General features: G+C 44.6%; 1 protein-coding gene across 2 annotated transcripts in view; it reads right to left on the bottom strand.

Annotated features, from left to right (window-relative positions):
* Window positions 1-653: 653 nt before the first annotated feature.
* The window catches only part of GREB1L (GREB1 like retinoic acid receptor coactivator), a 159,814-nt gene continuing 134,398 nt past the window's right edge, over window positions 654-26,069 (bottom strand). For both annotated transcript variants that reach the window (XM_088469621.1, XM_088469620.1), the window contains 14 exons: window positions 18,726-18,841; window positions 18,369-18,613; window positions 17,682-18,235; window positions 17,273-17,375; window positions 15,554-15,712; window positions 13,764-13,900; window positions 12,999-13,160; window positions 12,712-12,919; window positions 11,525-11,693; window positions 10,887-11,114; window positions 4,464-4,605; window positions 3,723-3,923; window positions 3,338-3,476; window positions 654-2,908 (listed from right to left, as the gene is read on the bottom strand). In XM_088469621.1, coding sequence (XP_088325747.1) covers window positions 2,745-2,908; window positions 3,338-3,476; window positions 3,723-3,923; window positions 4,464-4,605; window positions 10,887-11,114; window positions 11,525-11,693; window positions 12,712-12,919; window positions 12,999-13,160; window positions 13,764-13,900; window positions 15,554-15,712; window positions 17,273-17,375; window positions 17,682-18,235; window positions 18,369-18,613; window positions 18,726-18,841 — 2,727 coding nt within the window. In that variant the 3' untranslated portion in view covers window positions 654-2,744. The remainder of the gene's footprint in view (window positions 2,909-3,337; window positions 3,477-3,722; window positions 3,924-4,463; window positions 4,606-10,886; window positions 11,115-11,524; window positions 11,694-12,711; window positions 12,920-12,998; window positions 13,161-13,763; window positions 13,901-15,553; window positions 15,713-17,272; window positions 17,376-17,681; window positions 18,236-18,368; window positions 18,614-18,725; window positions 18,842-26,069) is intronic.

Here is a 26,069-nt window from a genome sequence, read left to right on the forward strand (position 1 = left end):
ATGTGTTCCTCAAGGCACCAGGTTTTAAAGGATATCCATGCTTAAGCACAGGTGACTTAATTAGTAACTCAGTTGGTTTAATTTAACCATCTGGTCTCAAGCATGGATATCCTTAACAGGTTTTCCTAAAATTGGTCCGTATGTTTTAATATATAAAAATAGCTCATACTGGGGCCATGGCAGAGGTTCCCAAATGCGGTCCTCAAGAGATATCCATGGATGAGCACAGGTGACTTAATTAGTTTGATTTAACCACCTGTGCTCATCCATGGCCATCTCTAAAACCTGAGTTGTTGGGGAGCCTTGAGGACCACGTTTGGGAACCTCTGGGCTATGGAATATATCTCGGTCCTCAGGACCCCACACAGGTCACGTTTTCCAGGTCACCCAGCTGGTGCACAGGTGTATTCATTACTAACACATTTTTAAAAATCCAATTATTTCACTTGTGATTCTCTGGAGACCTGGAAAACATGCAATGTTTGGGGTCCTGCGGACTAAGTTTGAGAACCTGTGGAATATATCCATTGCTGGTTAAAACTCTGGTATAGATATTTTAAAGCCAAACAGCTAAGGATGCTTAACCATGTTTCTATGGATGATTGTGCTGATGGACAATTAGTCATTGCAAAGTGAAAACACCAGTGTTTCAGTAAATAACTTTAATACCATCAAAAATAGGTCAATTAAATGATAAAATTAACCAATCTGCACACATTAAAACAGCATGAGGTAGACTGACTAGTGAAGCCAAATTCACCATGTTTTGGTCAATAAAGTATCCTTTTAAGCAGCATATTTAAAACTCCCATCACTCAAAAGAACCAATTTTATAAGTTACAACATAATAGGCGTGGTATTGATACGTCAATTTTCAACTTACATTCAGTATCGGTATTTTCCAAGGTCTAGGCAATGTTAGAATTATGTCAGCCATAATTAGAAGAAAATAAAAGTAAAAATCGACAAAAATAGTACATTCATTCTTTCTTTGGTGGCAGGTGTAAGGAGGGTACATTTCCAAAGACTGTAGAAATGCCATCTTAGCATGCCAAAATGTGTTCTGCAGGCTGGATGGTTTACCCACGCCTGAAAATGAAGTAATCTAGTGCAAATTGAAAAACGACAGCAGGCTGAAGGGAAAAACATATTTCACTGCAGGAACTTCTGGCACTACGGGCACCAGCATTATGAAATAGAGCGTTGCAGACATCACAATATACTTCTCACAATACAGTAATACAGGTTAAATATCCTCTTTTATCCTCTGCCACTCGCAGCCCGTTTAGTATAAGGTCCTCCTAGAGTAAGCTCATCTTAAAATGTATTTCTTCATAGACAAAAATAGTGGAGACACCTTTGTTTTTTTTTTGAACAGTCTGGGAAAAGCAAAATTAAGGAGTGCCCCAAAGGTAAGATCATTTTGCAGAGTAATTTAAAAAAAAAAAAATTGTAAAATAGACATTAATTTAAAAATGTGCAACACAAATTAATGCAGTGTATGATACAGGTATGCAAACACTTTTCTAATATATTAAATATTTTGTTCTAATTTGTAAACAATTCATTTTTAATATTTGAACACTTCTGCAGATGTTAAGTTTCTACATTTTCCAAAAAGTGTTACTTGCAGGTTAGTAATGATGTGTGGACATGGCATACAAATGCAGCAATCTTTGGTTAGGTCCATTAGACAGGGTTTATACAGGATGTGCTGAAATCACTTTATAAGAGAGTAAAAGGTATGTATCGCTACGTTAAAAGGGAAACGTTGATGAAGAATAAAGCAGGGGTGCTAGGAGGGTGATAATCCATTAAAAGATTGCACGGCTACTCTGCATAAAATCAGTGTCCCCTTTTTTACAAGAGATGCCCTATAGACTCCCTTTACATACATTTAATTCCTTTAACCAAATGATTACTGAAAGTGTTTAAACAGTGTCAGAGCACTAGTACATGATTTGGAAATTCAGACTTACAGGATGAAACACACACACAATTAAAGTTTTGCAAGGTTAGTGTTTTTTTGAGTCATGGGTATAATGCTTGAACGTAATTAAGTATGAGGTGGGAGTATGCTCATTGTATAACAGTTACAGGGGAATGGGAAGTTGGAGCCACTAGCAGGCAACACATCCTGTGGCTCTACGAACTACGAGATCAGATCCCCAAAGGCCTATTTTGAGTTAGGATGGTACATACCAACAGCTGGTAAAGCAACCACTAATGATTGGACGGCAAAACGTTCATTGAATTGTTGCTCCATTATCACTGCCTTTTCGTGGAACCAAATTATAAATCATATTTAACATTGTTGAATGAGGCACTGCTATTACTTGTGGCGAGACACATCATTTGCTGGGATTAATCACAAAGCACATTGTTCAGTACATAAAAATATCAACATTGACACCGGAAGAGATTGCTCCGCTATCCAACTTTTGGTAATAGTTAACCCCTGAGAAGCAGTCTGCAATAGAACAGGTACATTGACCCAGCATGGCCATGACAATCAATGATATGTTTAAGGAGACATTCAAAGCCAGCTCAGAAAACCACTCTGTAGCATTCATTGGTCCATAAGCGACAAACATGTTTTCCCACAAACCCTAGAAAAATGCTGTCCGCGTGGCATCTTAGAATCAAAGTTCCCAACTGTTTAGCACACGTGCCAGAATAAATGTGTAAAGTTACAGTCTTGGCACTTTTAATTAAAAAAAAAATAAAAATACACTTCCCGTCCATCAAACATGGCGTCCAGTAAGGAAATAGAGTGGCTTGTCATCACTGCTGTTCGCAGTCTGAAATTCATCCCGCAGTCTGAACTGCCATTCATCTTCCAGCTCCAATCGCACAATCGTCTGCCGGAGAGAACTTCTGTCCTGGCAAATAACGCACAGCGTGGCACCTTAAAGTGAAAGAGAATATGGTGAGTTCAGCAGAGCTGGAAAGCCACAGGGGTTGGGTATAGGATCCTGGCGGTTGGGATGCCACCAGTCAGAATACAGACTGTGGCATCCTGACACCTTTAGGCTAGTAACCCAACGCTAACCCTTACCCCTAACCCCCCACCCCCCCTCCCGATGCCTGAACCTAACCTCCCTGCACCCTAAACCTAACCCTCCCCTCTTAGTGCCTAACCCTAAACCTGCCCCTAACCCTGGACACTTGCCTTCGGGGTGCCCACAATTGGGATTCTGGAGCCAGAATCCCAGCGCTAGTATTTTGACTACCTCCCAGTCACAGTACTGAACTACCTACAGTATTTAGAGAACAACCTCTGTACAAGGAGCTTTCCTGCCCCAGCGGAGATCATTAATATGATACCAGCACATACCTTTAAGAAACTTGAACTTCTTTAGCATTCCTGCGCAGACAAACGAATCACACAAGTAGAGCAATAGGCCACTGAACGCCACTCCCTCGCAGCTCACATTCACAGAGTGTGGCCTGGAGCTCACATAGCACAGAGTAACCTGCAACAGGACACAACAACAATTCATGCCAAATAAAGGATAACCATAACGGCTGAATAAATACATACAATGTTTCATTACTTTTTCTGGCAATGTATTATGCCTATTGACAGGGGGGTTTTAAAATAGGAGATGAAGCTCAACAAGCAAAGGACAGAATGCAGGCAGAGCATCAGGAGCAGGTAGATTAAATGCTAACCACCAGCCTCCTTAGCCACTTGTATTCATCAAGTCATTTCATATTACCTCACTTCCTAGATTCAGATAGCAGTCTACAGCCAGTAATGGATTCCTCGGATTGTTAATGGCCTTCGGGAATAGCTTTTGAGAGCTGTACTGGAGAAACTTCTCTAGCAGGAACTGAGCTGGGGCAGCCAGGAGGGTCTGCTCACTGTCTGGGGCACAGACATACTGCATAGGAGAAATGAGACCAGCGCTTTCTGTTACCTGTAACAAAGATAATCAGGTGAGGTGCACAGAAGAAATCAGATTTCTTTTAAAACATTAAACTACATAATATACTGTAACAGTTTTAGTACATCTTGGGAGAAGCTATGAAATACGCTGCTACTATATAAGATCTATAAAATCATTTTTCTATATGAACAGTCACCATTTTAAAAGAAGCAAAAAACTCTAAATTTAAATGATAAAAATGAAAATAAATGAAAGTTTTGTTTTGGTTTCTTCTCCGTGAACACAGAGAGAAGTGATTAGAAATCTCAGGGCTGGAAGGATGAAGGTAAGTCTGCAGGGCTAGAGATGGGTAAGAGGATTGTATCACTGCAGGGCTGGCAGTGTATGGAAATAGCACAGTACTGATGTGCCTTACTCCTAGTGTTCCATTCATCACTGTATTCAGTTAGCTGAAGACTGCATCACAGAAAGACTGGAGTATAGAATACTACCGTGGAGCCTGCAGTATAAGGAAGAATGAGAGGGAAAGGCAGTTTACATTATATAAAGGTCATATCTCGCCATGTTTACCACAATTTTGGGCTTAATGACAAAGTCCTTGTGCCCTCCCACATGGATGTGCTTCTTCATAAGGCTGAAGTTGTTGAAGCAGCAGATAAGCAGTCCACCGCTGTTTACTCGAAGGTTAAAGTCTATATCTTCACAAAAGTACCTGTAATAAAAGCAAGGATCACTCATCTAATGCAAAAAGTTGTACAATGAATGATCCTGAAATAGCATCAACCAGAATACAAAGCTAAAAATAATATATCTATATAATAAGTGAGAAACGGTGTTTGGCCGTGCATAAAGGACAGACAGAGTTTTGTACCTTGCTCCACCAAATTTGGCACAGTGGTGTAGTCTTACCAGGATTAGGTTTTTGCCTAGATTTGAACTTTGTCAGGGCCACACACTGTCAAACAACCCCATGAAACTGGGACACTTCATTACACAGGTACTGGGGACGAGGGGCTGGCTTCATACACACACTGTCACACCATCATCTCTTCCAAAGTGCTGTGTTGTTATTATCATCATCATCATCATTATTCTAATTTATTTATATGGTGCCACAAGTGTTCTGCAGCGCCTTACAAAGTACATAAACAAAAAGTTGACCAGTGACTTACAGTACAATACAATACAATGCAGGATAAGGACATGGATAAAATACATTGCTACATTAGCGACCGTAACACCCACATAAGCAGCAGAGTATAAGCAACCAAGTGTTTGGTGCCCAAGTGGGAAGTAAGAAGTAGATGAAGCACAAGAGGGTAGAGGGCCCTGCTCGTAAGAGCTTACATTCTAAAAGGGAGGGGCAGACAAACAGGCGTGACACAGATGGGGTAGACTGGGAGGAGTTATATTACTTTTCCAACAGTCGCATACATGAAATACGGAGTTAGTCAGCCCTGTGTTTGGCATGATAAACTTTGACATTAAACTGTTTGCATTATTAGCATTTCACTTACTGTCTCATCTTACAGCAGCTGCCCCGTGGGTCTTAGCAGAGTGCCTGGCAGGCTCATGAGCAGCACAACACTCTATACATGCAGACTGTGGCAGACAGCATAATCAATCCACAATCTTTGATCCTGCCAAAGCTTAGCATATGGAGATTACAAACACCAGCTGAGATTGATCGCAGCCATACAGTGCCACTGCGGGCAGGCCCCCTTCTGTCCAGGAATGGGACTCCAGTCCCAGTATTCCTCCCCCTGATGACTGCCCTGCTAGACATGGTCTTCAATGTTGTTGAGTGATTTCAGGGGGTGATTCAGTTGTGGACGCAGTGACAGGGATCAAGCAGATTCCATATTATTGGGAATCTGCGCATGCACCTGACTCATGCTGCGCATGTGCAGTGCGGGTTGGGAATTCCACACACAACCCGGCAGCATTGTCAGTGAATGCCGGTTCCCATTTCTGGGCGGGGAGGGTCTGGTTACGGTCTCAGTTTCCCAAAACGGAAGCGTGTCGTCACCGTTGGAGAGGGTAGAGAGGCCAAGATCTCCGTCGTCTGACTAAGATTTCCTGACCGTTTTAACACATCTGCGGGGGACGGCTTGCGTGACCCCCATAGCCACTTAGCCGGCCGAAGGGATTGCAGAGGATCCGATGCTGTGTCCTTGGACACAGCTCAGATCAGTAGTGCATACAGGAGGCGTAACGCCTCCTGCTGCATTACCATATTACAGTTATCGCAGCTGCTAACATGTATATCCATCCGCAGCTGACTTACCCCCGCTGTTCTGCAGTGATTTATGAAGAGCAAGTGATTTTAGAAGCTATACTAATTTCTATTCTGTAAGTCAGTCTGCTCCTGATATACCCCATTCCACACGGTATGAAATACACCTGCCTGCACTATCAGTTACTCCTAATTTGCATCCAGGATATAGGTGAGAACAATGTAAAAAAATGAAAGCTGCAGGTATACTTCAGGGTGCAGTCTTCAATGCCGGGTATCCCAGCCAGTATAATTATATATTATATAGTGTGTGTGTGCGTGTGCGTGTGTGTGTGTGCGTGTGTGTGTGTGTGTGTATACATACACACACACACACACACACACATATATATATATATATATATATTTTATAGTGCAGGACTGATCACAATGCGTCACTCCAAGATTTGTTATAGATGCAAATTTATTCAACGGTTCAAGGCCCTTACGGCCCCGTCGTCAGGAAAACAAACACACACATAGACACAACAGACACTTACCTATATACCCCACCCAATCAGAGGAGAAGTGAAGTGCTACTCCAGTCGCGCTCGCGTGGCCAGGGGGCGTGGGTCGCTCGGTGATGACATCACGCAACTCACCTCTGGCGGTTGTCAAGGCAACCTAAGAAGCTACTGCGGCTGGGCGCTGACGCTAATGGCAACAGCAACCTGAATCCGCGATCATGTGACCAAAGGGCACGGTTATTTCTGGGGATGGCATGTCCCTGCTCACCTCCGGAGGTTGCTATGCCAACCTTAAACGCTCCTGCGGTTGTTGAGAGTCTGGAAAGAGGAGCAAAAAGGCACACACAGATCTAATATGTAAAGAGGATAAAATCAAGTGTACAAATAGAAACCATGACAATTACATAAGACAGAGGAAACAACTAAAGTGAAAAAAACGTTAAAGATATAGACATAACCCTTGTGTGGTACAGGAAAAATAAGCACATAAAGCACAAACATATGAAAGAAATAACAAAAATTAACTCCACAAACACAACCAAGGCCAATATACATTATATATAAGAAAACTCATACATAGAGAGAAAAAAAGGAAAAAGAAGAGTATTATAATAATGTATAGAAAAATAAATAATAATTAAAGATAAATGGATCAAAAAAGAACACATGTGAAAAATGTTATACGTTAGGAAAAAGGCAAAATATAAAGATTAGATGAAAGAGTTCCAGGCAATGCGTTCGTTTAAGCCGCCAGGCTGTGTTGTATTCTTCCGTAGAATCCATCTCGCCTCCATTCTCATAAGGGCTCCAACACGATCACCTCCCCTCGATAGTTCCGGTACGTGGTCGATAATTTTATAACGCAGTGTGGATGGTTGATGTCCTGCAGTTTTGAAGTGTTTTGCCACTGGTTGGTCCACATCTCTGCCATTTAAAGCCAGGCAGACCGGTGGAGAGCCATGCACTATTTGAAAGTTCTAGAGGTCATGCCAATGTAGCACAGAGCACAGGGGCAAGTATATCACTTCATCCAAACATGCTGGTAGCTCATCCCAATTGCTAGTGATACGTGCAGTTCTTAACGTCTGGGAATATGGTAAGCCCCTTTTGAGAGATGGTGGGTGATGGCTGCCTGCAGTGAGAAGCGTATTTCTGTCCGTATCTTAATGAAAAACTGAAGTGAGGATACTACCATCGGAGATTGTGATTTTCACAATCTCCGATGGTAGTATCCTCACTTCAGTTTTTCATAAAGCAATTGGGATGAGCTACCAGCATGTTTGGATGAAATGATATATAAATTCCGGACCCGTGGTTACCCTTTAAAGCAGTTGCTATTAGCTAAGCAACGTGTTCTTACTCTTAAGAGGGAAGATCTATTGCTAACTAAATCTAAGAATATTAAACAGGACTGTTTCCCTTGGGTGACCATTTTTTCCACTGCTAGTGGGGTACTTCCCAAAGCAGCTAAAGCACTGTGGCCAATTATTGCTAGTGATCAAGATCTCATAGGCCTACGCAATATGCAACCTATGATGTGCTATAGACGTGGAAAAAACCTTAGGGACCTGTTAGTCCATACGGACATTACCGAGCATCATCCGCAATCTGGGACCACGTCATACAAAGAACCTGGGTGTAATAAATGTCCATCTTGTGTCACATGCAGCTATCTACAAACTGGAAATACCTTTCAGCATCCACACACGGGCAAGACTTTCAAAATCAGACATGTACTTACGTGTAGCTCTAAATTTGTAATATATTTAATAACTTGCCCCTGTGCTCTGTGCTACATTGGCATGACCTCTAGAACTTTCAAAGAGCGCATGGCTCTCCACCGGTCTGCCATATGCCTGGCTTTAAATGGCAGAGATGTGGACCAACCGGTGGCAAAACACTTCAAAACTGCAGGACACCAACCATCCACACTGCGTTATAAAATTATCGACCACGTTCCGGAACTATCGAGGGGAGGTGATCGTGTTGGAGCCCTTATGAGAATGGAGGCGAGATGGATTCTACGGATGAATACAACACAGCCTGGCGGCTTAAACGAACGCATTGCCTGGAACTCTCATCTAAATCTTTATATTTTGCCTTTTTCCTAACGTATAACATTTTTCACATGTGTGTTCTTTTTTGAACCATTTATCTTTAATTATTATTTATTTTTCTATACATTATTATAATACTCTTTTTCCTTTCCTTTTTTCTCTCTATGTATGAGTTTTCTTATATATAATGTATATTGGCCTTGGTTGTGTCTGTGGAGTTAATTTTTGTTATTTCTTTCATATGTTTGTGCTTTATGTGCTTATTTTTCCTGTACCACACAAGGGCTATGTCTATATCTTTAACGTTTTTCACTTTAGTTGTTTCCTCTGTCTTATGCAATTGTCATGGTTTCTATTTGTACACTTGATTTTATCCTCTTTACATATTAGATCTGTGTGCGCCTTTTTGCTCCTCTTTCCAGACTCTCCACAGCCGCAGGAGCGTTTAAGGTTGGCATAGCAACCTCCGGAGGTGAGCAGGGACATGCCATCCCCAGAAATAACCGTGCCCTTTGGTCACGCGATCGCGGATTCAGGTTGCTGAAGCCATTGGCATCAGCGCCCAGCCGCAGTAGTGTCTTAGGTTGCCTTGACAACCGCCAGAGGTGAGTCGCTTGATGTCATCACCGAGCGACCCATGCCCCCCGGCCACACGAACGCGACTGTGGAGTAGCACCTCACTTCTCCTCTGATCGGGTGGGGTATATAGGTAAGTGTCTGTTGTGTCTATGTGTGTGTTTGTTTTCCTGACGACGGGGCCTTGAAACGTTGAATAAATTTGCATCTATAACAAATCCTGGAGTGACACATTGTGATCTGTCCTCCACTGTGACAGTACACTTTGGATTTCTGCTTTACCCTTTGTGCGAGCACCCAGGTACCTTACTACCAGAGGAACATTGAGTGCCGAACCATACCATACCACAAATATATATATATATATATATATATATATATATATATATAAAAATAAAAAAAAGGCAGGTATGTTTGCCCCAGATTCCTTACCTATGTCTTTTGAAACCTCAGGAAGGTGTTTGTTAGGAGTTTTTTGGGTTATTAGCTTCACGGGAGGTTAATTAGGGTTTTCAGCTGTGTGACTGTTTTTAGTGCTGTGAGGCTGATCATTATAGGGAGACAATGCCTGGGGAAAGGACAGTCTTTCGTGTCTCGGTGAGGGAATCAAGTTGATGAAAGCAGGTAAACTACACCTGGAAAAACCTTCTTATACTTTGTTTATTAGTGAGCTAGGATCACTTCTGTATAGTTAGTGCCAGACAGCAAGGTGTTTATTTCTGTTTATTCTGTTTGTATTGCCTAATAAAACTTGCGGAGGCCAGTTGCACCAGACCAGAGGACTTTGTGTGATTTCTCAGCTGCTGCGCAGTGCCATCTACCCCAGGAGATGGTACCAGGTCCCCCACCTTGCTACTATATATATATATATATATATATATATATATTTATTTTTTTCCACCTCAGTGGTATGAGAGGAAGTCCAAATTATGAAATGCTTAGGGGCCTCGCTCTTGTAACCCCCTCCTATGCTATTTAAAGATGGTGAATAATATGGATTCCAGATTTTGGATTAAGAACCAGCAGAGCCCTACTAAGTATGGCTCCATGTAGCACCACTCAGGGCTTCGGCAAGGGGTGGATGCACCTTAGCTTTATCTGTAGTAATATATTTACATAGATGTCAGTGGCACTTTAAATTAAAAAGATCTGTAGGAAGCATGCTCATCCCTTGTCCATTTTTATACCAAACACATAGCTGCCCGGTTTGCAGATGTTTTACTTAACATGTTGACCATCAAGGCTAATACACATTTCGAAAGGGGAAAGGAATGTCAAACTAGAAATCTTAATTTTATACTTCAGCACCTGTCCAATGTGGTGCCATTGTCCTGCTACATGGCCCCACCACCTATGTACATTCAATACAAATTTCAAGCATCTTTGTAATCCTTCTGTCTGTGTGAACATTTGGTTGAAGATCTGCTTTATAAATGAGCAATGTGGAATAAGTAGGTAGAACCTGACATCTGAGTAAGAAGGGAAATGCAGAGTAATAAGTGAAGTGCAATAGGTGTTATCCTAATACTACAAAAATAGACACATATCTAATAAATGAACACCAAGAACAAAGGAAGTCAGATGCCTTGTGCCATGTTCTAATACTAAAATAACTTACCTGTTGAGGTCATATTGCACATTCTGGGCCAGGTCTACGTTAAGCAGTATAAAGTCATGAACATGGCACCTGGAAAATGGACACTTAGGGAAGGTAGAGTTAAACTTGCTGTTCCACTTCTGGAGCCCCAACATTGCATAATTGGTGATCTTCGGCGTGGCTTCCATGTGTTGTAAAACATATTTCAGGGACACATTCCTAATGCCAGAATCAGTCTCTGTTGATTGGCTGCCAGTAATAGATAAAACATTATTTAAACAATAGAAAGTTTATGCAAAACCCTGGATAATACGCAATGACAAAGATGTGTGGATAAAGCCACCCAAGACACCAAGCAAAGCTTTACAGACCAGAAGGATGGTCTACAGAGTACAGATTACATACAGGATCAAATGGTTGTTAAAAAATTACCAAATGGCAAATATTTATGCCCATTGAAATGGCTATGAAGAGGCATAGAAAACGTAACATTTTATTATATATTGTTTTTCCTATAACAGAATGAGTATGGAATAGAGTAGGCACATATGGAATACATAGGCACATAAACAGTGCTGATATGTTTTTAAATACAGATACATGCTTATTGCTACATAATCTCGTCATAACCCATTTCCACACAGTATACAATTGCTAACCTTGATTGTTCTGGAACTTTTCTATGTACATTCCATAAAACACAGGAGTCATCCATTATAACAATGAAGGGCCACACACACTGACGTTTGACTCCCAGCTCCTCCATGCGATTCCGCTCCAGCTCCAAGTTGTGGTAAGACAACTCTTTAATAAGGAATCTGGACGCTCCTATAATTAAAGAGACATACTGAAGTTTTTCGCTCTTTTCAAACCGCGTAAAAAAAAAAAAAAAAAGAGAAGAAAAATCAAATCAGGGATGTCCAGGGAGAACATATAGGGCTATATTCAATTTGAGGCAAAAAGCAGTTTTCATGTGTTTTTGGCAGAAACTTTTTCGCCGATGACATAATTTTCGCCTGTTTTGATTTTACTCCGTATTTAATTTGGAAGACTTTTCGCCTAGGCAGAAAGTCAATGCAATGTAATAGGCGGAAAAGTTTCATCTATGAATAGCAGGCGGAAAAAAGTGTGGAATTGGGGTTTTGGGGTGCAACATTGCGGGAACCCACGTGCAGCCTTCAGACAGTCCCCGAAAGGTAAACTGTGTCAAAAAGTTTTAAAAAAAGACTTAACACCCCAAAAATCACTTTGAATTGGGGGTGAAAAAAAAAATTGTTGGGGGACATAGTTAAAAACTAGTTACCTAGACAGGGAGGGTCCCCAATTATGCCCCAGGTGTTTTTTTCATTGCAGGGGCTTGCGGCAGGTGGATTTTTCACGATTTTTTCAAGTTAACTTTAGCAACTTTAAAATATGCTGGCCCCCATTTTCAAGTACCCCAAATTTGCTGGGATAAGTTATTTTCTGCAAAAAAAACCTCCTGAATACTATTCTTCACCACTTATACAAAAATGCTATTTAGCAGCTATTGAGCCCGTTTAAAAACGCCAAATGCCTTCAGGAAGCCAAATCGGGGGGTACCATAGGGAACCCCCATGTCAGAGCATCTTTTGTGGGGTGTCAAGCTGATTTAGCAAAACTGATGGTACTTTCCGCTTGTTCAAGTTTTGCAGGGTCCTGTTTTCGCCTACTTTCAAATTGAATACGGCGATAAGCGGGCACGTGCGCAATACTTTTCCGCCTGCAAAACAGGCGAAGTAGGCGAAAAGTCCGGGGAGGTGAAAACGTATCGCTGGTCCGCTCAATTTGAACACGGCTCATAGTATATAAGGTTGCAGTTACTTACCGGCTCCCGCATTGTTAAACATGCTAGGCAGAACTAACATGATGTGGTTTGGCCAGTACTTTCTGTAAAGTGGCATCTCATATTCCTTCACCACCATGATATGCAGGTGGCCAATGCTTTCCATAGCATGAAAGAGGTTCAGCAGACCATGCTCATGGCGTCCGCTGGATGGAGTGAAAATCGGGCATTTAACCATGTTGGGGTTTTGCTGGTGGGGAAAAAAAAAAATAGTTTTGTACACAACTAAACAAGATCGTTTCCCTTCTTCAGAAATAACAAACACTTACTTTATCAGACACCAGGGGGAGCACCATGCTCTCTAGGTACTTTCCCTGCTTACTAAAGACAAAATGATGTTCTTTAGACTTGGGTATGATGAAGTGAAGCTGAACCTCCTCTCCGAGCATGGAGGATGAAAAAGTGAAGGCGTGTATGGTAGATTCAGGCGTCTAAAGGAAATGAGAGGTTATTACAGCATAATCTGTATTGTCACTTTATTGTGGTATGTACTCAAGGCGTTCAGGAAATGCAGAGAACACACTACAGATATAATTGCATATACAAAGGCTTAAACCTGCAGGAGTTACAGATCTTATTCAGGTTCACTCATATATAATTCTGTATCCATTTGTGCTTTAGATACTCTGAGCTGCCTTATATTCCATGCAACATTCTATTCAGTCTTCCCAAACGTAGGAAAGTAAGCAGCAGCTAGAGGTATTATCCCAGGGGTCACCCTGGTTCTATGTTTTTGTCATCTAAATAGGCCAGTGGTGCAGATGAGGCATACAATCCTACAATAATAAATGTAAAGAGCAAACATTTAGACACCCCCAACTATTTTATTATGGTTATCTTAATTTTAGCGGATTACGGTATTAAATAGGTTCTAATTTTTCTACTTCTATTTTAAGAAAGTCATTTTTAGATGCATATGTGGACCAGTTCTGCCATGCGGGTGGCCAGGTTGGACCATAGTTAGGCCAGTAGGTTGGACCATCTGGATAATCTCTAAGAAGTTATTTTTTTGTTTGTTTGGGTTCTTTTGTTACCTGTAAAGCTGAACCAACATCCATGTATTGGTGACACTGCTCACAATGATGGAATGTGTTGTAAGATGCATATTTTGTCAGCATCATAGAAACAGTCTCACGTTTCTGGGGCTCATTAGATCGCACGCCAAGTGAGTCTGTAGAAGAAATGAACAAATGTTAAAAGCATTAATAAGCTGCTTTATATAGCAGTATAACTCAAGGGAACAGCGATCAATAGGACTGAATACTAACGTCAGAAAATTGACAAACTTATTTTGTACATGAAGCTTAATTTTAAGAGCATGGAGGATGAGTCAAATTCTCTCATACAAGATGTATTACTACATTTTTAAATCAAACACACAAAACCCACCCCCACATATATTAAACACAATTTCCTCTAAATATATCTTAGAAAGTGCAATTATGTTTTTAGGTTTACATATTTTTTTTTTTTTTTTTTTTTTAAGTGTGAATAATAAAGGCAAAACTGAGGAAGGGTACCTGGCAATGCCACTGCAGGCACCTGGGCTACTGGGGGTGGGGGTCTAATAGTACATTAGCAGATCAATCCGCCTGCACAGGATTGATCCGCCATTGAGTTATACCTTTATTTGCAGGGGAGATTGTACCATAGCTGCTAAGCCACTGTACTCAGGGCAGTTCTGTCGTTAAGTTTTACCTTTAAAATATATTAATAGTGATAACTCAAATGTGCAAATAATAATGCATGCACCATAAATACCCTGAAAGACCATACAAATGTGACATAACACACATACACACACACAGTTGGAATACAATTGAAACACAAGTAAGAAATTACAATAAAGCCCTTTTTAACGTGATCACTGTCTCAGAACATGAAAATCTCTGCAACTGACAAGAATCAGGAATTAAATCCTACGTTTATTAAAGCTTAATGTAGAGACAAATACACAGTCTATTGTTTAACAGTCAATAGCTGATAAATTCACTGTACTGAAAATGTAGTTCTGTAGCAGAGAGACTCGGCTAAAGCGATATGCTCTCCATGTATGGCAGATCTGTGAATTAATGCAGTAGTAAGGCTGAAGCACATTGTATGCTGATCTGTATTTAGTTTTATGCAATTGTCTGGCCACGGGTCTATAAACACTCCGTATAGTACATGGTTTATGCTTTTCAGCTTATGCAACTTCCCAGAGATTCTGATTTACAATAAGGCTACATAGCTCACAGCAAATTACCTAACAGTTCTAGGATTTTCAGTAGAATATAATGTTGCTCTATTCAAACTAATTAAGCTGCCTAGCTTTAAAGATATAATAAAGTACACAAGCTAGTCATAAAGTGTACTTTCCTTTAAAAGCCTATTTGAAGACAATTATAGTTGTATACACTCTCTATATATTAATTAGTCAAACAAATCCAATTCCTAAGGGATTTTTTGGGAATCCGGTTACTAACTATTGCAACTATTGGGCAGCACAGATGATGTAATGTTTAGCATTACTGCCTCACAGCACTGATTCCCACCACGGCCCTGTCTGTGCGGAGTTTGTATATTCTCCCTGTATTTGCGTGGGTTTTCTCCGGTTACTCAGGTTTCCTCCCACACTCCAAAAATATACTGGTAAGTTAATGGGCTCCCTAATTAACCCTAGTGTGTATGTGTGTGCACATGTGATAGGGAATATAGATTGTAAGCTCCACTGGGGCAGGGACTGATGTGAATGGCCAAATATTCTCTGTAAAGCGCTGCGGAATACGTGTGCGCTATATAAATAACTGGTAATAAATAAATATTAAATAAATAACTATTGCACCTGGTTTAGTTTGTGGAATGTGCTCAGTGTACAGAGGGCTGACGTGTCGATATTTTGGATCGTGCACAGTAATGTCAAAGGGAATTTTGCTGAAAACTTCAATATCAGGCCATAGCTCATTGTCTGCTGTGGGGTTTTCATCTCCTTCCTCCTCCACACCTGCAAGAACAGAAAAGAAATAAGTAAATAAATAATTAAATATATATATATATATATATCTTACATAGGTCTTACTAGGAGATGGATGCTAAAGCAACAGCTGCTGCATCTTTGTATGCATCGGTTATACTAAAATATGCAAAGTCCACAGCAAAAGATCAACTGCGCGATAATCGCTCATCTGAGTCAGGTTACTCCGGATGTCCGGTGAAATCACACTGCCGGGGCCTGTGAAGCTACATCCACTAGTTTCAGTACGGCCAGAAAACGGGTCAGACAGCATGTCAATCATGTTGCGGCTACTGCGAGCAAAATCGCAGAAATAGATCTGCACATGGGCAATGCGGCTCCTGCATATGAGCAGATCTGCAAACATTGGAGATGTACGTGAATATCCAATTTACGTACATCTGTTAATTACGGCCATAATGCCAATGTACTACACAGCACTATATAATAAGGGAGATGGACAGTACAAGGAGAAAACTTTACATATAAAATCATTTTAGTGAATATGTGAAATGCACAAAAGACAATGGGCCTGATTCAGCAGCGATCGCAACTGCGCTTAAAATCGGTTGATTGCTGCGTTCTGCGCATTAAACGCAGTGTTGAAGGGACTACGCATTGACAGGAAGTACCATTTGGGGGTGGTGATGGGGGAGGGTCGGCGAAAAGCAAGCATGCCAGTGCGTTTCAACGCCGTTGCTGGGGCGTGCATAAATTAGCCATACACAGCGTGGGCTCTCACTGCGTGCTATGAAGTCGGCAATTCCTGAGTAAGGTCAGAGCTTGTGCAAGTATGCGTGAGGCTGTGATGGTACTCGATTGTGCCGATGGTTTTGTAGATTTGCAAAGTATTACAAATGTGTGTAAGGTAAGGTGGGCGACCTTATGTTGTTCTGCGATGGCATAGCGATTGCAGACATTAGCATATCTTCGTCGTGAGACTGCGTGCGTAATCGCTATTGTGATCTGTACTGAATCAGGCCCAATAAACGCTATAGTTCTATGTGAAGAGCATCATGTAAAATATAAATGTTACCTATAACGTAGAGCAGGGGTATTCCACAAGTGGCCCTCCCGCTGCTGTGGAACTACACATCCCAGCATTCCTGTTCTCAAATTAGTGCAAACATATCACAATACTGGAGTATGCCCTTCCACGCACAGTTACTCTTACCAGAGGATTGTAATTCCTCCACATTGCATGCAGACATCAAATTACCTTAGATACCATTGTAAACCATAGGTTGGTTGAGCCGTTCTGGTCACCGAAGCGTCTACCAAATTTGCATCAAAAATCACCCCTCTTACAAAGTTCTCCTCTTGCAGATATACTAGCAATGATCCTGAGCAAGCAGGTTGTCCACCAACCTTATACATGACCCTGTCCATGCTGGGATGTTATTTACTAAAATTAGTATGAGGTGTGGAAGCCATGTTCCTTACTGTGTTTGGTGTCCCCTTCTTTACCCAGGTATTTTTTATCCACCACCTGTATACTGAGACACTCAAACCAAATCCAGTTACTAAACTTATCGTTACTAAGAGTCCTACCTGTATTTATAGCCTCCTCATCATAAACGTCTACCTCCAGAAGCCGGATCAGCATTCGGTACAGTATCCTGAGGAACTGCAAGTAAGCTCCAGTCTTACCCACCTGAAAAAAAAACAGGTAAACAGACTTGAAAAAAAGCATAACACACCTGCAAGATCCAGGTTACTGAATATGATTTCAAATGCAGAGTCACTTAGGAATAAGGTCAATCCAACATCAATACCAATATTAAAAGTGGGCATACATATATAACATTTTCTGCCCATTCTTCTCATTAGCACTACTGGGATTAAGGACTGTGTCAATACAATAAGAAAATCATCAATAATATTTGCAATACAATCTAGCAGAATACAATAAGATGTGCTGTCAAAACAAACTACAAATAAAACATATTTCAATAATGACCTGTGGGGGTCCAGTCAGAAGGAGGCGACGAGGATGAACATGCCTTGTTCCTAAAGGCTCACTTGTGTTCACATAGTCGGCATGGTGCTGCCTGGCTGTTGTCCACTGCCTGTAGTAAAGGGACTGTTCTTCACTGCTTAAGTCTTTAGAAATCAAAGGCCTCAATGATCTCAACCAACTCACATCGGCATGGGGCAAGAGGAAAACTGCAGAAGGTGTTTGCCCGTTTTTCTGAGAAGCCAGGAGATTATAAGTAGCCTTAGAAAGAACCACAATCCGGGGCAAAGCTAAATTGAAAGTCCTACTTTTGTTCCCCGAATGGTGAGTCCACTGGAAAGTCTGCGATGACGAGGTGGATAGTTTTGATGTTGTGCTACTGGCCAATTGTGTTCCTAGAGAGTCACATTCTGGTTTCAGATCATTGGCTGTAGAATTTGGATAAGTGCCTTCATCCACTGAGCTGTTTGCAACATTCTGGAAGTCAAGGTTGGCCGGCTGTCTCTGGATTTCATCAGCTGCACTGGAGGAACTGACTCCATTTTCTGCAATGGAACCTGTGTCAAATAAAACAAAGAACCTTTATAAAGATGAGGGAACCATCTCCAACAACTCACTTTTTCAGCATTACAGATGGGATGGGAGCAGACACTTATTTGTACGACTAAAATGAAGCAAAGTATAACTAACCTGAAGTGCCTGTGACTTCACTGCCATTACTCTGTGGTCTGTCCAGGTCTATGAACAGCTCATCCGAGTCATTTTCAATGGGATTAACTTTGTCCGCATCCTTGTCACTCAGGTCCAGAACAGTCACAGGTTCTCTAATGACCTCCCTGGAAACATAGCAACAAGCCAGCCCGATTTCTTGCTCCAATGCCGTTCGGGTTAAAAAACTGGAGTCAATTAGCCGTAGATCACAGTACTTCAGTGACCTAGAAACAAACCATGTTTTATATGCTTCCTTTTTGAAAAAAAAAAAAAAAACAACCCAAAACAAATAAAACACACCTTTAAAATAGAAATCTGATCAGTCCACTCACATACCTGGGGAAAGTTTCACCATGGGGGTCTTTACCAGTAAGAACTACGATGCAAGGCAGTCCTTCCAAGTCCTTAAAAGTTCTAGGAACCCAGTCTTCTTGTTCGCATCCTTTCCACAACTTTATAAGAAAGTACAAAAGTAAAAATATGAGATATGGTAAGAACTTACCCTTGTTATCTCTATTTCTACGAAGTCCATAGGGTTCCACAGGATACCTTGGGGTATAGGTGTGACGTCAGTCGCAGGGCACCAAAGAGTTAAGCTTTCAGCCTCCCAGGATGCACTAGGTCCCCCTCCTATACCCCGCCCCCGGGCCAAGGCACCTCAGTTAGTTACCAAGCCATAGGCCGGAGGAGGAGAAGGAAGAGAGAGAACAAAGATCTGGACACATACAAGAATCACATTCTCACCAGAGGGAGACGGAAAACCGGTGACCAGAGCAAAGCCCATCTGCAGCACAGGTGCGACAGGGCGGGAGTCCTGTGGAACCCTATGGACTTCGTAGAAATAGAGATAACAAGGGTAAGTTCTTACCATATCTCATATTTTCTACTTCAGGGTCCATAGGGTATCCACAGGATACCTTGGGGATGTCCCAAAGCAGTATCCTTTAAGGGTGGGGACGCTCCTGTGCAGAAAGGAGAATCCGCCGCCCGAAGGAAGCATCCTGAGAGGCGAAGGTGTCAAACCAGTAATACCTCACGAAGGTATGGACAGAAGACCACGTAGCAGCCTTGCAGATCTGAACTGCCGAGGCACCACGTCGAGCTGCCCACGAAGGACCCACAGACCTAGTGGAATGAGCCTTCAGAGAAGGAGGGACCGGTAGGCCTTCATGAAGATAAGCTTCAGAAATAGCCATACGGATCCAGGCTGCCAAAGTTTGCTTTGAAGCAGGCCAACCCTTTTTACAGAAGCCATAGAGGACAACAAAGCGTCCGACTTCCTAAACAAAGAAGTGCGGTCAACATAAGTCCTTAAGGCCCGCACAACATCCAAAGAGGCCTCACCCACGGAAAGACCCGGTGAGTTAAAGGCCGGAACAACTATTTCCTCGTTAACATGAAACTGGGAAACAACTTTGGGAAGAAACTTGGGCCGAGTGCGGAGCACTGCCCTGTTCCCATGAAAAACCAAGAAAGGGGGTCTACAAGAAAGAGCCCCTAACTCAGAAACACGTCTGGCTGAAGCAACGGCCAGAAGGAAAACAGTCTTAGCTGTTAGCCATTTAATATCCACTGAGCCCAGTGGTTCAAACGGCGGTCCTTGGAGAGCCCTCAGGACCACAGCCAAATCCCAAGGCGCCACAGGTGGAACAAAGGGCGGCTGAATACGGAGAACACCTTGCATAAAGGTGCGCACATCCGGGATTGTAGCAATCCTACGGTGAAACCAGACAGATAGGGCCGAAACCTGTACCTTCAAAGAAGCAAGGCGAAGCCCATGATCTAGTCCCGCTTGCAGGAAGGCGAGAATCCGAGACAGACGAAACTCCCGCGGTGCATAACCTCTCGGTCGACACCACTGGAAGAACATATGCCACACGCGATGGTATATCCTCGCGGAAGACGGTTTCCGAGCTCGTAACATGGTACGCACCACAGAGCTGGAAAACCCCCAGGACCTCAGCATGGCCGTCTCAACAGCCACGCCGCCAAAGACAGCCGAGTCAGGTCCGGGTGAAGACAAGGACCCTGAGACAGAAGGTCCGGTCGTAGCGGCAACCGCAGAGGACTGTCCACGGACAGACCCTGAAGGTCTGAGAACCAGTGCCGTCTGGGCCACGCGGGAGCTATCAACAGGAGCGTCCCTCCTTCCTGTTTGAATTTCCGGATTACCCGTGGAAGAAGGGAGACCGGAGGGAACAGGTATGCGAACCTGAACGTCCACCGGACGGACAGAGCATCCACCAGAGACGCCCCTTCGTCTCTTGTGCGAGACCCGTACACCGGCAACTTGTTGTTGTGCCGGGACGCCATGAGGTAGATTTCTGGAAGACCCCACCTGTCCACCAGTAGTTGAAAAACGTCCGGGTGCAGGGACCATTCCCCTGGATGAACGTCCTGGCGACTTAGAAAGTCTGCCTCCCAATTTAGCACTCCCGGGATGAAGACCGCTGATATGGCCGGAAGATTGCGCTCCGCCCAAACCAGGATCCGAGAGACCTCTACGAGAGCCGCCCGACTGCGAGTTCCTCCTTGCCTGTTTATGTAGGCCACGGTGGTAGCATTGTCCGACTGGACCTGCACCGGGTGACCCTGGAGAAACCGCTGTGCCTGCAGGAGAGCATTGAAGACCGCACGGAGTTCCAAGATATTTATTGGAAGCTCCGCTTCTGTCGGTGTCCACCTGCCCTGGAACAAGTGTGGACCCGAAACTGCTCCCCAGCCCCGAAGACTGGCGTCCGTTGTCAACAGGACCCAATTTGGAACCCAGAACGGACGTCCCTTGTTGAGGTGGGTCGTCTTTAACCACCACGCAAGGGACAGGCGAACCTCCGGGGTGAGCACAATCGTCTGGAACTTCAGAGACTGAGGCAGCCCGTTCCACTTGGACAGGATCAGGTGCTGCAGAGGTCTGGAGTGAAACTGGGCGTATTCCACCATGTCGAACACCGACACCATGGAGCCCAGTAACCTCATCGCCGAGTGTAAGGACACCCGGCGGCTGTGCAGACAACTGCGCACCCTTGACTGTAAAGCAGAGATCTTGTCCTCCGTCACGAAGATCCTTTGCTGTCCCGAGTCCAATAAGGCTCCAAGATGCAGAATCCTCCGAGACGGGATTAGAGTGGACTTCTGCCAGTTGATTAGCCAGCCGTGCCATTGCAGCAGTGCAATGGTCAGGTCCAAGTGGTGTAACAGGAGCTCTGGAGATCCTGCCACCAATAACAGGTCGTCCAAGTACGGCAACATGCGGACTCCTTGCAGCCGCAGAGAAGCCGCCATGACCGCCATAGCGTCCTGTAAGTTCAATGACACCATGTAGTCCCCAGGTTCCAGCGCCAGAATGATGGACCGTAGGGTCTCCATCCGAAACTTCGGGACCCGCAAAGACTTGTTGAGTGCTTTGAGGTTGAGAATCGGACGATATGACCCATTGGGTTTCTGTACCAAAAAAAGATTTGAATAGAAACCCTGGCCCCTCTGGGAGAATGGAACAGGCACTATAACTCCAGCCTGGAGCATAGTGTGCAATACCTTCCGCAGCTCCGTAGCCTTGTTCCGGTCTGATGGTAGACCCGTGGTGAAGAATCGAGCCGGGGGTCTGTGCCGGAAGGAGAGGGCGTACCCGTGAGAGACCACCTCCAGAACCCAAGTGTCTGTCGTAGTGAACGACCAACACCGGGAGAACTGCAGCAGGCGGCCTCCCACCCTGGGATCCCCCAAGGGGAGACCCGGACTGTCAGGCCGCAGGCTTGTCATCTGGCTTGGGGGCCGGACGTCTGGTACTCCATGCCTGTTTCCGGGGCTTGACCGATTTCTTAGGGCCAGCCTGTCGAGGAAACGACTGTGGTTTGGGCCTGCCCTGGGCCCTAGATGACCGAAAGGACGATGGTCCAGAACCAGAAGGAGCAGCGGCCGACGGGAGACAAGCAGATTTGGCTGCCGCCAGCGTGGCCACAATCTTATCCAGATCCGGACCGAAGAGAACTTCTCCGGTAAACGGCAACGCTTCCAGACCTTTCTTGGATCTGCGTCCGCCTTCCAGGATCGCAGCCACAAGGTGCGACGAGCAGCTACCGCTGCTGAAGAAATTCTAGACACCAGAGTACTAATGTCTAGAGCCGCCTCGTTGATGTAGGTGGCCGAATCACGGAGATTGCCAATCAACTCCGCCTGTTCGGCCGGACAGTCGGATTCAAAAGAAGCCTCTAATGAATCCGCCCAGCGCTCCATCGCTCTGGCAACCCAGCAAATGGCCATAGCCGGCCGTGCTGCCCCCCCTGCAAGGGAATAAGCAGACTTCAGGCAGATTTCTACCTTGCGGTCCGTAGCATCCTTAAGGGAGGACATGGATGGCATCGGCAATGTGGCACTACGGACAAGACGGGTCACGTGAGAATCCACCTGTGGAGGGGATTCACACTTAGCAAAATAATTATCCGCGAACGGATAAGCCACCGCCAGGCGTCTCTGCGGCTGGTATCTTTTGCCAGGTTGTTTCCACGCCTCCTCTAAATGGTCCACCAACTGACCCGAAAGAGGAAAGACTGTGGCATCGCCCTTCACATCTTTGAAAAAGGCATACTTAGATTTAGCCGCTGGGGGAACTTCGTCCTCAATCACCAAGGCTGTGCGGACCGCCCGAATAAGTCCAGGAATATATACTTTGGACTTAGCATCAGCGTCCTTAGTATGGAAAGGTTCCTGATCGTAAGGATCCAGAATCTCCCCATCATCAGACGTCCCTTCGTCATCCTCATAAGGAGCGGACAGAGACGCCACCGGCCTTTTATGAGGCCGCATCACAGACTCCCCTTGCAACACATCCGACAAGTGCTGTACAGAACTCGTCAGGGAGTTAACCCACGCTGGCTCCTGAGAACCCGGGAGCGGGGAAATAGGGAGACTGTGGGGTACCACCAATTGTCGTGGGAACCCCTGCATGGGTGACGACACCACAGACTGCTGGGACAAACCCATCGGAGTAAACGCGGGCTGCGGAGCTAACTGGCCCACTAAAGCTGTTAACGCCTGAGCGAAACAAGCCCAGGGCGGCTCCTGTACCGGTGCTGTAACCGTAATAGGCCGCGCCATGGACAAACACTGCCGGCAAAGGCCCTCCGCGCTACCCTCCCCCTCCGCTAACGGTACTTTGCACGTGGTACACTGTAGCCGGAGGGGAAAATCACTTTCAGACATGATGGCACCACGTATGTGACCTCTCTCACCAATTAAGTATTAAATAGGCGAGAGACCACCCTGCAGCACCGCACCGCAAGGGCTTTAGCAGAAAGAACAGGGACAGTAATAAAGCTGACAGTTTAGAGAAGAAAAGTTACAGGCAGCGCTAGCACAGTCACATACAATGCAGAGAAATAACAATTCCTGCACTAACAGCGCTGATCACTCAACTACACAGACACAGGGCCTGGTAGGACACAGCGCTGCATACACAGACCTGAGCCACAGCGGAGGAGAGGTATGCGGGGGGACCCAGACCACGATGCTTCCTTCCAGACTTCCAGCAGCGTTCACCATGCGTTGCAGAGAAGATGGCCGCCGAGGAGCAGAGAGAAGCTGGCCTGGGGGAGGAGCGCTGACACAGGACCAGTCAGCACAGTGCAGAGAGGGCTGTGTGCAGCGGGGGAGGCGCCGGCTGTGAGACAGGGAAGGCGCGCTCCCCTGGCATGCATTTAACCCCTGGGACGCCGCAGCGCTACCGCTCTGCTGCGGTCCGCTGTCCCAGGGGGTAGTGGAAGCGCAGGTTGGTCGCCTGGCTCCACGCTGCAGCCAGTCCCCAGGGAGCCCCCTGCCTGGGGACTTAGGACCATGTGATCAGCGGGGACCCACCGCGGAACCCCGCTGCTTACCTCTGTCCCCCTTGAATCCGGCCATGGTCCGGAACATCTGGGGTCACCGCTAGCTGTGACCCCAGACGCCCACCAGCATCCCCGGATCAGTACCGGCGTTCTGGTACCGGCGGGGTGTAGGGAAGACAGCATGGACGTCAGGACTGACTGTCCATGCTGTTCATCCAGATGTGCAGCCACAGCTGCATGAAGAAAAAGCTTCAGGGGCTCTTCTAGCCCCCACTCCAACAGGTGCACCCGGCTCCGGCCGGGCACCAAACTAAACTGGGGTGCCTTGGCCCGGGGGCGGGGTATAGGAGGGGGACCTAGTGCATCCTGGGAGGCTGAAAGCTTAACTCTTTGGTGCCCTGCGACTGACGTCACACCTATACCCCAAGGTATCCTGTGGATACCCTATGGACCCTGAAGTAGAAAGTTATGGTTAAGGGGGAATGGGTATGAAATACTAGCAGCTGAACAAATCCCGACTCCAGAAGCCTGACAGATGAAGATCCTGACGTAAGTACCCTATCCCTCTCCCCCCCAACCCTCCCTTGGTGGTGCCGAAACCTAACCTCCCCCGCGGGTGCCTAAACCCCCTTCCCGCAACGTAAACCTAACCATCCCGGGGGGGGGGTCCCTAACCCTAATTTGCGGCGGTTCGGGATGTCGACGTCAGTATCCTAGTCTCCTTTGGGATATCGGTGTCGGCATTCTGCTGGTAGACGGGATTCTGACGTTGGTATATCGACGGCCAGCATCCCGTCTGCCGGCAATGTAACTACATCCCATTAACGGTATCCAGTCGATAGGATAGTAAATGAGAGGATTACTGGGCTGTAGACGGGAAAGTAATCGTCTCATTTACTGTCCTATGCTTTGAAGGACAAGACCGTGAAAAGTAGAAACGAACGGCTGTAATAGGGAAACGATATCGGCTGATGTTTCCAGGGGTTACTGTGTATAACAGGTCTCTCACTACCCATCCTATGCCTTAGATAAGATGGGTAGCAGCAGAACTTAGCGTAAAACAGGTCTTATACCCTGACTTTCATCCTTCCTTACAGCATGGTAAGTAGGAGGTGCATATTGGTGTATTTTATTGCATAGAGTTATATCGTTACAGAGCAACTTATGTTCATGTAAGAAGTGATAACAGCACTGAGATATTTTGTTCCTGAGTGTATTTTACAATGGTATTTGTGTTATAAGTATTTGTGTATGTAATTATCGATACGTATGTAGAGTCCAATTTTTTGGTCATATTTTGCCGCCCCAAGAGGAACGACCCCTCACACCCCTTATGTGTACAATACACACCTTATCCTATTGTCTCTGGTGTTTGTCTTCTAAGTCGATTTTAACATTCGTTTGAAGTATATTTATGAGATTGTATCAGTTTGTATATTTACGATATTGTATATCAGTTTGGGCTATAAGAGTGCTCGTTAATAGAGTCTTTGTAGGTCGTTTAGACCTCCTTTTTCTTGAAACTATTGCTGTTAACTCTGAGTAGCACCATTACTAATTCCTTCATGAATTAATGGTCTACAAATTATGGAAAATATGTGGAGATAGCCTCCCTTATATTACTCTTCTCTAAAATGAATGTAGTAGCCTTACCTGTGCGGTGGTGTTTTTCACTGATTCTTTTCCCCTTCCTATATCTACTATGTATGAGTGGTGACCCTACTGTATGAATAGTTGAGTTTGGAACTGGTTTAAATAATCTTTGGAGTTTTGAAAAACAAAATAGAATATCCGCGTTTAGTTTTCTCACTTCTGCCAGTGAGATCAACAATAACAAATTCTAATAAGGTATTATTCACCT

Source organism: Taudactylus pleione, unplaced genomic scaffold (genome assembly GCF_031769625.1).
Source record: "Taudactylus pleione unplaced genomic scaffold, aTauple2 ptg000093l, whole genome shotgun sequence".
Taxonomy (NCBI): domain Eukaryota; kingdom Metazoa; phylum Chordata; class Amphibia; order Anura; family Myobatrachidae; genus Taudactylus; species Taudactylus pleione.